Source organism: Sarcophilus harrisii, chromosome 4 (genome assembly GCF_902635505.1).
Source record: "Sarcophilus harrisii chromosome 4, mSarHar1.11, whole genome shotgun sequence".
Taxonomy (NCBI): Eukaryota; Metazoa; Chordata; class Mammalia; order Dasyuromorphia; family Dasyuridae; genus Sarcophilus; species Sarcophilus harrisii.
The window spans coordinates 290,218,739-290,232,427 of record NC_045429.1 but is presented as its reverse complement, the minus strand read 5'-3'; the positions used below and the strand labels follow the sequence as shown (position 1 = coordinate 290,232,427).

At 39.6% G+C, this 13,689-nt stretch overlaps 1 protein-coding gene across 1 annotated transcript in view; it reads right to left on the bottom strand.

Moving 5' to 3' along the window:
- Positions 1-13,689, bottom strand: part of ALOX15B (arachidonate 15-lipoxygenase type B) — a 17,631-nt gene extending 3,942 nt beyond the window's left edge. Inside the window, exons 1-8 of the mRNA XM_031968635.1 lie at positions 13,339-13,689; positions 12,993-13,212; positions 12,213-12,294; positions 7,957-8,053; positions 7,742-7,883; positions 4,468-4,640; positions 2,829-2,975; positions 1,882-2,085 (exon numbers count right to left, since the gene is read on the bottom strand). Of these exons, the coding sequence (XP_031824495.1) occupies positions 1,882-2,085; positions 2,829-2,975; positions 4,468-4,640; positions 7,742-7,883; positions 7,957-8,053; positions 12,213-12,294; positions 12,993-13,212; positions 13,339-13,485 (1,212 nt within the window). The 5' untranslated portion in view covers positions 13,486-13,689. The remainder of the gene's footprint in view (positions 1-1,881; positions 2,086-2,828; positions 2,976-4,467; positions 4,641-7,741; positions 7,884-7,956; positions 8,054-12,212; positions 12,295-12,992; positions 13,213-13,338) is intronic.

Below are 13,689 nucleotides of genomic sequence, written 5' to 3'. Positions count from 1 at the left end.
AATCACTTCTTTTCAGTCTCTTTTCCTGGATATATCTTCCCCCTCTGCCCAAACCCAACCCTTCTCCAGAACTCCTCTATAGAAGACAAGTTCCTTCCTTCTAATCACCAAAGTTCCATCTTCCTTGCCCTCCCCCTTCATCTATTCAATCAGTTCCAAAATCTTGTATAATCTTAATATCCCTCAGGTCTTTCTCCTCTACCCTCATGCAACCACCACCCTGTTTCAAGTCCTCATCACATATTCCACATCATTCTCATTAAACTTCCAGACACCAGAGTTGATTGTTAAATTTTCGTTAAACTTATTATGCATCTTGGAAATCAGCAAATGCTACAAATCAGGACCTGATTTATTGTTTTGTTGATTATCTAGACTTACGAATGTAATGGAGAAATGCTAATAATACAAATTAAACTTTAAAATGTGTAGATTTTTTTTTTTTTGGAGAGTCAGTTGTTAAAATTTACCAGACAAATCTATTTATATCAAATTTCAGTTCATATGCCACTCTCTTAAAAAATTCTTTCATCACCATATTAATCATTAGTCTCTACTTCCTCAAATGATTACTTATATAAATATCTGCATGAATGTAACCACCAAATAGAATGTAAGCTCCTTAAGGGCAGAGTCTTTTTTTATTTTATTTTTTTTATCTGTCCTCATCAGTGTCATGGAGAAGTAACCAGAGAGCTTGCTATGGAGACAGGAAATTTGATTTCAGTATCTGAGTGTGACACATACTGGCTAAGGGATTCTGGCAAATCATAAGTCCAGATAAAATAATAACAATAGTCCCCACTTCCTAGGAAAACACTTAACAACTGCATATTGTACTGAATTAGATTATAAACTACCAGATGAATTACAAGGATGCACTCCTTCCATCCCTTTGTGTCCTAGGAACTAATTCTCTCTTTTCTCCCTACTTCACCCCATCTCAGGCCTGAACATCTGAGTGTGCCTTCCCTGCTTCTTGCCCTGGGTAATAACATCCTAGTTATAGTTCTGTTGATCGGTGCTATTAGAAAGATTTATACTCAGTTCTCTAAAGAAAGAGGTAAAAAATATTATTCTTCTAGTCCCTAGATCTATTAGCATTCTTCTGTATTCCAGTTGACAATGTCCTCAGTTTCCTAATCTCCAGATTCAGATAGCCTCGAATTTTCTCTCCAAGAAGGCCTCCAACTCTTAGCCATTTCTTCATTTCCCTTTTCCTTAATACTTAGATTCTCTTTTATCCTTGAATCCTGACCCAGCTTCCCCCATCCCATTCCATTTTCTATCTTAGATCTCCAGTCACCTTTAGGGATTCTTAGTTCTCTGATTTGTCCTCCCTTCTGATGTCCCCATCCTCTTCATTGTTCCCACAGCCAGGCTCAGATTCCAAAGACCCACTCCTTCCCCCAACATTCCCCACTCCATCCCTACCATTCCCCTTTCTCTGACCTTGTCAATGAGGCCCCCAGGTTTAAAGAGATCCGTGCGTCCTATAGTATTGATGTGAAATGTAAAGTGGAAATGAGGGATGAGCAGCTGTGGGAAGGAAAAGTGACAGACGGTGAGGGTGCCTTTCTATCCCACATCTCAGTCATGTGATATAATAGAAGGGGTTTTAGATTTGGAGTCAGAACACTAGGGTTCACATCTTGGTTTAGCCATTTTTTATCTAAGTGATCTTGGACTAATCATTTAACCTTTCTGGGACTCAGTTTCCTCATCTGTAAAATGGGGGGTTTTGACTAGATGATTTTAGGGTTTCCTTCTAGTTCTAAATATGTAATCCTTTGAACCTTCATAAAGGTTCTATTATTTTTTGGAAGGGGTCAGATGGTTGGGGCTTGGAGGGAATGTAGAAGGATTGACTGGAATCCTTACCTTGAAGACTGGATGACACATGGGCAGCTGACGCATGGTGGCTATGGCAAAAACCTCAGAAATGAAGTGAGTGCAGAGCAGGTGAGTGACCATCTCATGGACAAGGAACTCTGAATTTCGGACCCAGGTCTTGGCGAGAAGCCAGTCTTCCTCTGAATCACTTGGCAAGAAGATGGGGTTGTTGGGGCCTGGAGTCTGGTTGAGCTAAAGAACAAAGGGATGCCAGAGAGACAAAGACAGATGGAATAGATGTTTTCTGAGCCTTTGATCATCACAGTAGCTCAACAAAGACACTTTTTTTTTGAGTCATAAATCTATATGATATTCAGAACTGGGAGGAAACTCAAGGACTCTTTAATCCAGCCCCATCATAGAACAGAGGATGGGGGCAGGGAGGGAAGGCAAGAAAGAAATGATTAGTAGCAAAGTTAGGAATAGGATTCAGAACCTTCTGGTTTCCAGTTCAGTATTCTTCAAAATACAAAAAAAAATTGTCATTACCATCTTCTTCATTTTAAAAGCATTTTAAAAATAACTTTTCAATATTACATTCACTTCCAAATATATCTCTCCCAATATTTTCCCCAGGAAAGTCATTCCTTGCAACAAAGAATTCTAAAAGAAAGTAAAAGAACTTTAATCTTTCAAAATATCTATTCCCATTATAATGCAGACTGCAACCTATCAGTACCCTAGTAAAGTGTTTTTTTTAAGAGTTATTGCGCACTTCCCTCCCCCAAATTGTTGCCTGATGGTGCTTCTACTAAGCCTATTCAAGCCTATAACTAATGTAAGGATAGTTTTTGAGATTTCAAGGTCAAATCTATGCTCCTAAGGGATTTCAGTGGTAGATACCAACATGACATATTTATACAATACATTTAGATACATCATCTTTTTTCACCCCATCCCATGACACATCTTCTTTCCCCCATGACCCCTCTCACCTGGATGGCAATGGGCAGGAGTGGCCCACCATCTGGCTTCTGGTGTAACAGAGTCATTGGGGCAGCCACATATTGGGGTCTCCCATCAATCAGTCCAGGGGAGAGACCTGAGAGGAGGCTATGATCCACCAGGTACAGAGAACCCTTCTAAAAGGAAGAAAAGGGCCAAGAATAGAGCTTCTAACTGTTGGAAGTCTAATTCCAGGAGACTCAGAAGGAAGGGATAAGTATAAGTTGGAACAAAGAAATGCAGTGGATGTGGAGTCAGGAAAAAATGGGTTAAGTTAGTCACTTAACCCATTTGCTTCAGTTTCCTTATCTGTAAAATGGGGATAATAGCACCTACTTTCCAGAGTTAAAAGATAGTAAATAATCAATGAGATAATCATTGTAAAGTGCACTGGCCTGGCACACAGTAAGTGCCATATAAATGTTTGATATTATTATGGGACAGCTAGATGATTTACTGGATAGAGTACTAGATCTGGAGTTGAGAACATCTGACTTTAAATCCAGCCTCAGACACTTAATAGCTGTGTAACCCTGGGCAAGTCACCTAAATAGCAAAGTACTTCAGTATCTTTGCTAAAAAAAAATTCCCTGGTCCATGGGGTTACAAAGAGTCAAACAAAACTGAACAACCACAATTATTATTATTACTATTTTTAAAGTCTTTTTAGTCATTAATTTATATCACAGAGTGGCAGAGCTAGAAAGGACTTTTGGGATGACTTATTTTATGAAGGAGGAAATAGGTTCAGAATGGGATAGGACTTGCCTGAAGTCATGTATCTCTAATTGAGTCAGGACAAATTAACCAGCCAATGGCCAATGCTGGAGTTTTAGAGGACCAGCCACTCCAGGATATGTCACTAGTGATTTCTGGAGAGCTAGAGTTATGACTCTCATATTTGGAGATCCCACCATAGATGTAGATTCACAGTTTATAATTTATCCTAGAGAATTATCTGAGAGCGCTAAGGTGCAAGTGCCTAGACTGTTATCTATGAAGAAGAGAATTTGAACCCTAAACTTCTTAACTCTAAGGCTCAGCCTCTTTTTACCATGTATGCTGCCTCTCAAAGGATCTCCAAATCAGCTTTCTACCTCATTGCTCAAACAAATCATTTGTTAGGCCAGCTCTGGACATCTGGAAAACTTTCTCCAGCTCAAAATTGATGATAATTTGCTAAGCCCCTTGAATGAGTTTGTGAACTGGTTCATCATCCTATAATTTTTTTTAATGGGTCATCCTCAGGGCAAAAATAGGAACTTCACAATTTGCTTAAGGGGTATAACATGAACTCCTGGCCAACCTAGCCCTGTCCCCTCTGTTTTTGGCATCACAGATTAAAAATACCCATCAGGTAAGAGTGAGATGTTCTTTATAGGAAGTGACAAATTTAACTGAGGACTGGATGCCCATGTTCTTTTTTTTTTGTAGCTTTTTATTTACAACACATATGCATGGGTAGTTTTTCAGTATTGACCCTTGCAAAACCTTCTGTTCCAACTTTTCCCCTCCTTCTCCCCACCCCCTTCCCCAGATGTTGCCCATGTTCTTTGAGAGCCACAGCTGGAGGAAGAGGTAAGAACCAATAGTATGGGGTCTGAGGATCTAGATGACTGAGTGTCTCACCTCTAGTTCCTCCTGAAGGCTGGTACCTGGTCCCAGCAAGGGGGCTACCATGTTATTGGTGACAGGGAAGTTGTCTGGGAGGCTGTGGCAGCATTGAATCAAGACAGGGTTCAGGCCATTCAGGAACTGGGAGGCAAAAAACTCATCATCTTGCCAATGTTCAGCTACATACTCTGAGAGATAAATGACATCAAAATTACTACCCAGCCTTCCTAGGAACCCAAGCTCCAGAGGCTTCCTAATGTTGGACAAGAAGACAAATTTTCTTCTCCCACAAGTGGTTTGTTAGCTTAGTAGGGTGTTTATTTCCCTGGGAAAAAAATTAAGGATTTGAGTTTTTCTGACTCTATTCTAAACATCCCAATCCCTATCTGGGATCCAAGCATTCCTAGCTATCCTAAATCCTAAAAGAATATAAGCTTCTTGAAAGGCATGGACTATTTCATTTTTGTCTTCGAATCTCCAGTACCTAACTCAGCGGGTAACTATGTTACATACCACAATAACTCTTAAAATAAATGTTTCCTGATTGTAACTAAAGTCATGGCTTCTGAGGCAAACTTAGTCCTTGAGTAGCAGGTTAAATTAGGATGAGGAAGAAGGGAGATAAGAAAGTAGGGGAAAATTGAAGAGAATTCAAATTTAGTCATTATGGGAAAGGAAGTGGCTTTATTGGAGAATTAAAAAGGAGAGAGTTTCTGGCAAAAGTGGGGAGAGGAAAGAGGTGAGAAGAGAAGTGGGACTCTGGATATCCAACTATCCTCCTAGCTCTGACATTCATCTGAGCATAGGATTTCTCTTTTTCAGTGCCTAAATTTGCTTCTCTGCAATTCTGCTTCTAATTCAGAATCTGATCTTGATCTTGCAGAATAATCATTCAAATTTCTGAAGACAGATATGAGATCCCCTTCCTAAGTCTTCTCTTTTCTGGACTACACATACCAATTTCTTCCAATTAATGGATTAGTTAGTTGAGTGCTTTGTCTTTCTGTGTTTGGTCAATGAGCATCTTTATATCTTATGCATGTTTTTTGTGGAGAGTGAAATAAATTTGATACCCATATTGTACATTATCTACACGTTATCCATCTACACAGTATCCCTTATCTCATAAACTTCAATGATTTGATATTACTCTTCCATAAACAACTCATGAACTTGGGTTTTTTTATTTCTCTTGAACTCCAGTCTTCAGGCTAGGCATCTCTTGTTGGGTAACTTTAGTGTCACATCAAATTCAATATGTGATTCTGTCATTGGATATATCATGTAACTTCTCTAGTCCTTGTTTCCTCTAGTAATAAATCCCTTCCAAATGTGACATTTTATCATCCTATTACAAAACTGTACCTATTATTGTATCCCCAAATCTGCTCTTCCTCCTAACTACTTTGGCTTTGTGAATGCACCACTATTCTCTGAGTCACCTAGGCTTGAAACCTCCAAGTTATCTTCCTTTTCCCTTCTAATAAGTTGTCAATTCTATAATTGTTACCTCTACAACATTTCATCCATCTGTTCTCCCTAGTTATATATACCAACCTCTTGAGTTTTCATTATCCCCTTTCTAGGCTATTGTAAAAATTGGTATGCCTCTTAATTACTCTTTGACTTTTGACTCTTCCCTTCCCAACAGATATTCTACAGAAATAATCTTCCTAATATGTGTGTGATCACATTATTCCTCCTACTCCAAATCCTTCTAGGGCTCCTGATTACCTATTGAATAAAGTCCAGATTCCTGAAAGCTTAGCATGTAAGGCACTACCTAATCTAGTTCCAATATACTTTTCCATTTTTATTTCAAATTACTATCCTTTGCATATCAGCCAAACTGGAATATTCAACTATTCTATTAACCCCATTTTTTTGGTCCAGTGCTCACCCAAATCTTATGTGTCTGGAATAAAGTCCTGCCCTGCCCTGCCCTCCACCCCCATCTCTAATCCCTAATATCTGTCTCTTGGAGGTTTACCAATGCTATGGATCCTTCCTTATGCCCTCAGACTATACCAATCTATCCTTGCTCAGTCCTGATGCAACACTATCTTTTTTGAGCATTTGGGTTACACTAATTTGCATTACAAAATTTTTGCCAGGAACCTTTCAATCAACAGGCTTATGTGAGATGAAGGGCAGTGAGGAAGGGATTTAGAAAGAAGGAACAAAATTATCTTTCTGTACCCCTCAGAACACAACTGAAGGAGGAAACTAAGCCAGAGTGGGGAACTTGGAATTTATGTTGGACCAGAAACAAGTCAAGGACAACTGAAAATGCTCTTGGTCATATTAAAAAATCTTACATGAGGGGTAACTAGGTAGTGTGGTGGATAGAGCACCAGCCCTGAAGTCAGAAGGACTACCTGAGTTCAAATGTGACCTCAGACACTTACACTTCCTGTGTGCCCCTGGGCAAGTCACTTAACCTCCCCAATTGTCTTCAGCAAAAAAAAGAGAAAAAAATCTTGCATATGTAATCATATATAGCAGGGCTTCTTCCTCTTGTGATCCCTTTTTGCCCCCCAAATTTTTATGCTACCTTGTCTCGAATCTGAGTAGAGGTGTTTCAGGCATTGCTCTTGTATGTGGATGTTGTATATTCAGAACCAAGATTGTAATGAAGTTATGTAACACAACATGGTTAAGCACAGCCAGAAACACTTCAGATTCCTTATGCATTTGATTTTTAATTGATTTTTGGTTTTTGGATTCAGAGACCTTTTTCTGCTGCCAATTTTTTTGTGATTCCCACATTCAGTTACATGATCCCATATGGGATTACACCTTATAAAGTTAAGGAGATTTGTACAGGACAGGTGTGTCATACACATAGCACAAGAATGGGGCTGGAGAGAACCTTACATATGAAGTGAGTTCATATTGAACAAGAAATCAATATGTAACTTTGGTTACATAATGAAACAAGCTTGTATAAGACAGGAAATGATCATACACAGGGCAGGAAACTAGCCCAGAGATGGGGATAGAACATGGGCAACAGGATGTGAGTTTATGTTGGACAGAAGTAATTAAAGGCAGACAGGAAGTGCTCTTGGTCACATTTGGAAGTAAGTTTATACTTAAGGATAAGAAGCATGCAGGATAGGAAGTAAGCCACTGAATACAGAAAATGATTTCCTTTTGGATGTAAAATGGAACATTTGTAGGCTGACCATAATTGTTGGAACCACAGCTATTATTGCTCAGACTTATGGGGCTGAGACTTTGACCCTAATTGATATTCCCTACTCCCCTCATACTTAGGGTAACAGACCTGAAACTTCTGACTTCAAGAATGCAAAGATTTCACTGATTTCATCCATACTCTCCCAGGGGCCTTTGCGGTCCAGCATCCCCTTCATTTTCAGTCCCATTTGGCTGCAGAAAGAAAGACGACCAGCTGAAGGAGAGGAAAGCTGAATGGGTCATGGGAATGGGAATGAGGATGGGGAAGCAGTCTCACGGGGGCATGGTGTGAGGTTTGAGGACCACATTCTTGCTAGTGAGGGATCGAAGATTTGGGTCCAGCTCCTTCAGATTTTTGGCATCCAGACAGTGAGGCAACCCTGGGAAATACTCACTCCATCTGGCAACAGAGAAGATAAAGATGGGAAAGAAAATTACTGGTCCATTCCAGGCCCCATATTTGTAACAGACATGGAGATGGCGGTGTGACAAGGAAAAAATAAGAGGGTGTGTATTTGGTACCAAAAAAAGAGCATCTCACTCTTACCTGATGGGTATTTTTAATCTGTGATGCCAAAAACAGAGGGGACAAGGCTAGGTTGGCCAGGAGTTCATGTTATACCCCTTTAAGCAAATTGTGAAGTTCCTATTTTTGTCCTGAGGATGACCCATTAAAAAAAATTATAGGATGATGAACCAGTTCACAAACTCATTCAAGGGGCTTAGCAATTTATCATATGATAGGCTGGAAATATGGTGACGATATTTCTCAGAACTAAAGTTAGGAACAGGGTCTGACGTTCCTTTATAATACTTTGCTAAAAATGTACTCTTTTTGAGATTAGGCAAGTACAATATGTATGATTGATGCATGAGCTAGGTGGTTCAGTAGATAGAGCACTGGGCCTAGATTCATGAATATTTGAGGTCAATATGGTCTCATGTGCCTGGAGAAGGAAATGGCAAACCAATCTAGTATCTTTGCCAAGAAAACCCCACAGAGGGTACTGGCATACCATGGGCCACAGAGTCACAAAAAGTTGGATATGACAGAACAATAATAATATGCATGATCATATTCTTTCTCCCTATACTCTCATCTCAATTCACCTTAGCTTTGCCCTCTCACAGTCTTCAGCCTTCTTATTCCATTGCGTCCTTTGGAACCCATGCTCTATTATTAACTTTCCTTTAACCTAGATGTTTTCACTTCATATTCTTTCTGTCATTTTGGGTAATCAGAAACAAGGATCTGCCCAGAAGGTACTGAATTTCTTATGTATATGGTGTTTCTTATGTATATTTTATGTATGTGGGATTCCTTATATTTATGGTGCTCCTCTCATCCTCAACCATTTTGACAAGAAGAGGAGGTAAACTTCACTTCCAGACTGTCATTCAGCATCCTCTCCTTTGATGTTTATGTTATACACTTATAGCATAAAGTGTATTCTAACAGGCATATATAAATCTCCAGAACCTACCTACTCCTTTCTTTCTCAAAGGTATTCAGTACCTGGCTCACAACCTTCTTCTCTTCAAGCTTGGGAACTTTAACAAACATTTTGATATTCTTTAAATACCCTGATCTTCCATTTTATCATCATTAACTTCTGCACACATAGGACTGATCACACTTTTAATCCTATAACCCCCAATTTTTTAAGTAAGTGACTTGCTAGGTCATACTAGCTAGAAAGTGTTAAGTGTCTGAGACAGAGACAAGAGACTTGATCTGAACTTGAACTCAGGTCCTCCTGACTTCAGAGCTGGTATTTTCTATCCACTACACCATCTAGCTGCCCCTGAAATTCTTTTGAGTTTAATGTCCTATCCTTTCAGCTCTCCTTCTCCTTCACTTCTCCTAAATATATTCTTTGCCTTTGCCAAAAATATAAGGCCCCCTTACTCTTTTCTGTTTTCCCAATCTATTACCCCTGTTCTCTGTTCCTCCTTCCTCTTCATAGTCATAACTTTGTGGTACATAAAAAGGATCCTCTGGTTGCAACATAGATTATTAGCTATCCTGTTATCTCTTACTCCCTTATTCTACTTTCAGCCTTGCCTTGCTAAATGCCAACCTAATTTCCCACCATCTACCTTCTTCATTCCTGATGATTCTGTCTTACCTAAAAACATGCCAAAATTTCTCTTATCCTTAAAAAAAAAAATCATGGAGCAGTAATGAACTGAACTAGCTATGCCCAGAAAAAGAACTCTGGGAGATGACTAAAAACCATTACATTGAATTCCCAATCCCTATATTTATGCACACCTGCATTTTTGATTTCCTTCACAAGCTAATTGTACAATATTTCAGAGTCTGATTCTTTTTGTACAGCAAAATAACGTTTTGGTCATGTATACTTATTGTGTATCTAAATTTATATTTTAATATATTTAACATCTACTGGTCATCCTGCCATCTAGGGGAGGGGGTGGGGGGGGTAAGAGGTGAAAAATTGGAACAAGAGGTTTGGCAATTGTTAATGCTGTAAAGTTACCCATGCATATATCCTGTAAATAAAAGGCTATTAAATTTTAAAAAAAAATCACATTTTCTTGAACTTGCCATTCTTTCAATCTATCATCCTAGATCTCTTTCCTCTTTACAGCCCAACTCCTAGATATATTCTAGGAGTATACTATACCAATTGCCTCAGTTTCCTTAATTCCCACTCATTTCTCAAAACTTTTAAATTCTATGTTAGTGAAACTACTCCAAAGTTACCAGTGTTCTTTTAATTGCTAACCACAATGTGTTTTTGTCAGGCCTTGTTCATCTATACCTTTTCTGAAGCTATATTTATAATCTCTTTTTCTTGACTTCTTTGACACTTTTCTTGCTTTGAGTAAATTACTATCTGACTACTCATTCTCAGTCTCTCCACTCTATGTCTGATCCCTTTATTGTAGATGTCCTCCAAAGTTTTTTTTTTTTGTTTGTTTATTTTTTGCTGAGGCAATTGGGGTTAAGTGACCTGCCCAGGGTCACACAGCTAAGGAAGTGTTAAGTGTCTGAGGTCAAATTTGAACTCAGGTCCTCCTGATTTCAGGGCTGGTGCTCTATCCACTGTGCCACCTAGCTGCCCTTCCTCCAAAGGTTTAAAGGACCTCTTCTCTTCCCTCTCTACTTTCTCTCTATGTTTACATCATCTTCACCAAGTTCAATTATCATCACTGTGCAGATAACCTACAAATCTATACATGCATCCCTAATCTTTTTTCCTGAATTCCTCCTGATTCTGATCTTGTATTACTAACTTCCTACCAGACATCTTAAATATTGCAAAGACATCTCAAATGCCACATATTCAAAAAGGATTTCATTTTTTTCTCTAAAGCCCATTTTATCTCCAAACTTTGCTGACAGCATGCACCACCCCTTCAATCATTTCAATTCTAAAGGTTAGGTAGTCATTCTTGATTCTTCCTTCTCCCTCATTTCTCATATTCAAACAGTTGCCATGTATTGTTGATTTTTTTTCCTCGATGACATCTCTCAATTATTTCCATCTGTCCCTTTCTTTTTCTGACTCTTAGAGGCAGCTAGGTGGCACAATGAAATCAGGAAAACCGAGTTCAAATTCAGCCTCAGAAACTTATTCATTATGTGATCTTGAGCAAGTGAGGCTCAAATTAGATAATATTTGTAAAGCACTTAGCACAATGCCTGGCACATAATTTAATAAAGGCTTATTCCTGTCTTATTCCAGCTCTTCCATAGTTCCCTTCTGTTTCAGGAATGTCCTGTCTTGATTCCTAAGTGTTAAGTCACCTCATTCCTTATACTTAACTCACCCTAAATAAGAACATTGTTCTTATTCCATCCAGCTATACACCCTGGGCCATTTTGCCAGCTGTGGTCACCCTTCATTCATCCCCTCCACTTTCCATCTCTGGTTAAATGACAAAGAGGTAAGATGAAGTGATAAAGAGAGAATAAATAGGGAGAGGTGGGGGAGAGAGAAAGTAAAAATTAAAGGACCTGAGTAAAGGCAAATGGAAAAGGAAAAAAAAAGGTAGGAGAGGGAGAATCCTGAAAGGTTAAATGCAGGTTCATAGCCCCCTATTGAGGCCCCCAGAGTACCTATGGGCCTGCCCACATAGACACATACAGGAAACCCAGACAACTCTCCCATAGCGGAGTTCTTGTTCTGTTTGCTTTTGGACTCAGCCTGTGTTTTCATTAATAAAAGGAATCCCTGAAGACATAACTACTCATAATAAAGCAAATTAGCACTTATGATTTGTAGTCTTACAGAGTTGCCTGAGGCAAAAGAAGTTAAACAACTGGTCCTGAGTCATACAGCCAACATGTATCCCTCTCAGGTAATACTGAGTCTCTTTGTCCACTTGGATTGATCACAAATAGGATTCTTGTCCCCAAATTCTGGAGCTCCGTATGTGCCCATTAGTGAAACAGAGAAGTCTGAGCATAGAAATTTGTGACTTTACCCAGCTATTGGATTCAGAAGGGCTCTAAATCCACTGGGGTCAGCTAGGTAAGCAGCTCATGTAGTGTTTATGCACAATATCTCCAGATTCTCAATTCTCACCTGTATTTCTGTTGTCTTTGTTTGAGCTCCAAACGGCGCTGCTCCAGGAGGATTGGGGAAGATTCAGCCCAGATCACTTTGGCTAAGGGAGAAAGGAGAAAAATGGTCAGCAAGAGGAGAAAGGAAATCTCCTTTCCATTGCTAAATTTGACCCTAACATCATACCCAACTTTGATCCCAAACCTTACATTAATTTAATACTCTACCAGGGGTTCTCAAACTACAGCCCTCGGGCCAGATGTGGCAGCTAAGGACAATTATCCCCGTCACCCAGGGCTATGAAGTTTCTTTATTTAAAGGCCCACAAAACAAAGTTTTTGTTTTTACTATAGTCTGGGCTTCCAACAGTCTGAGCAACAGTGAACTGGCCCCCTATTTAAAAAGTTTGAGGACCCCTGCACTAACACTAAATAATCTCAGTCCCATAATGATCTTGACTGAAAGTTAATCTTGACTCAAAACCTCACCCTGAATCAGAAATCAGAGAATGTCAGAATTGAAAAGACACTTGTTTTCCTTTTAAAATACAGAATACATTGAAGAAGCCTCAGTACCACTATCTGACCAAAACTTATTCCCAACCCCAGAGATGCTCAACTAATTGTTCTTTCCTTTCCTGAGCATCCCTTTTCTGGTTCTTCAACAGTTTTGTTTTCTGTTTATCTGTCAATGGGCTAGGTGTCTGTGCTACAAGTCTGTTTCTCTGTCTCCCTCCTAAACATTAGGCACACAGAGCAGATGTCTGAGTTCCCAGTCTCATTGTGGGGAAGGTATTCTCACCTGCTCCCTCCCGAAGCACCAGGCTCTCTGTGCCTTCCAGCCACTGGTAACAGGGGAAATGGAGAGGAGGGTTTTTAGGGGAAATGAGCTGAAGCTCTTGGCAGAACCAGGCATCAGGATTCAAAGAGGAGGATTTGGGCTGCTCAGGATATGCATTGTGAATTTGCAGCAGCAATTCAGAACCCACATCCTGGAGAATCTTCACTTCAAAATCCTCCTCCTGGTGGCAAAGGACATAAGGATTTGTTTGGGGTAGAGGGAATGATAGGGGACTGGGAGCAAGACAGAGCTGTACTAAGGATAAAGAGTTAGGTATAAGATCAGAATCAGACTTTTTTTTACTTACCACCCCTTGGTTGAAATCTTTCCCAAAGTTGCCCAGCTTCAGGGGAAGACTTTCCCCTTCTGTCCCCAGCAAACTGATTGAGATGTTGTCCCAGGACACGACTCCAAGAAAGGAGCCTGTAGAGACTCTAACAATGTATATCGCCATCAGGGAAGAAGGCAATGGAAAGCAGGGCAAGAAAGCTATTTGAGATAGGTTTGAAATGGCTATTTATATTTGAGATCAAATAAGAATGGAGACCAGGTTAAGACTGAAGTATGAGTGTCAGATTATGGATAGGCTTGGGAGGTTAAGGACTCCTCTTAGGCCTTGTTTCTTTCTATCTCTACCTCACGTTGATGCCTTCTGTTT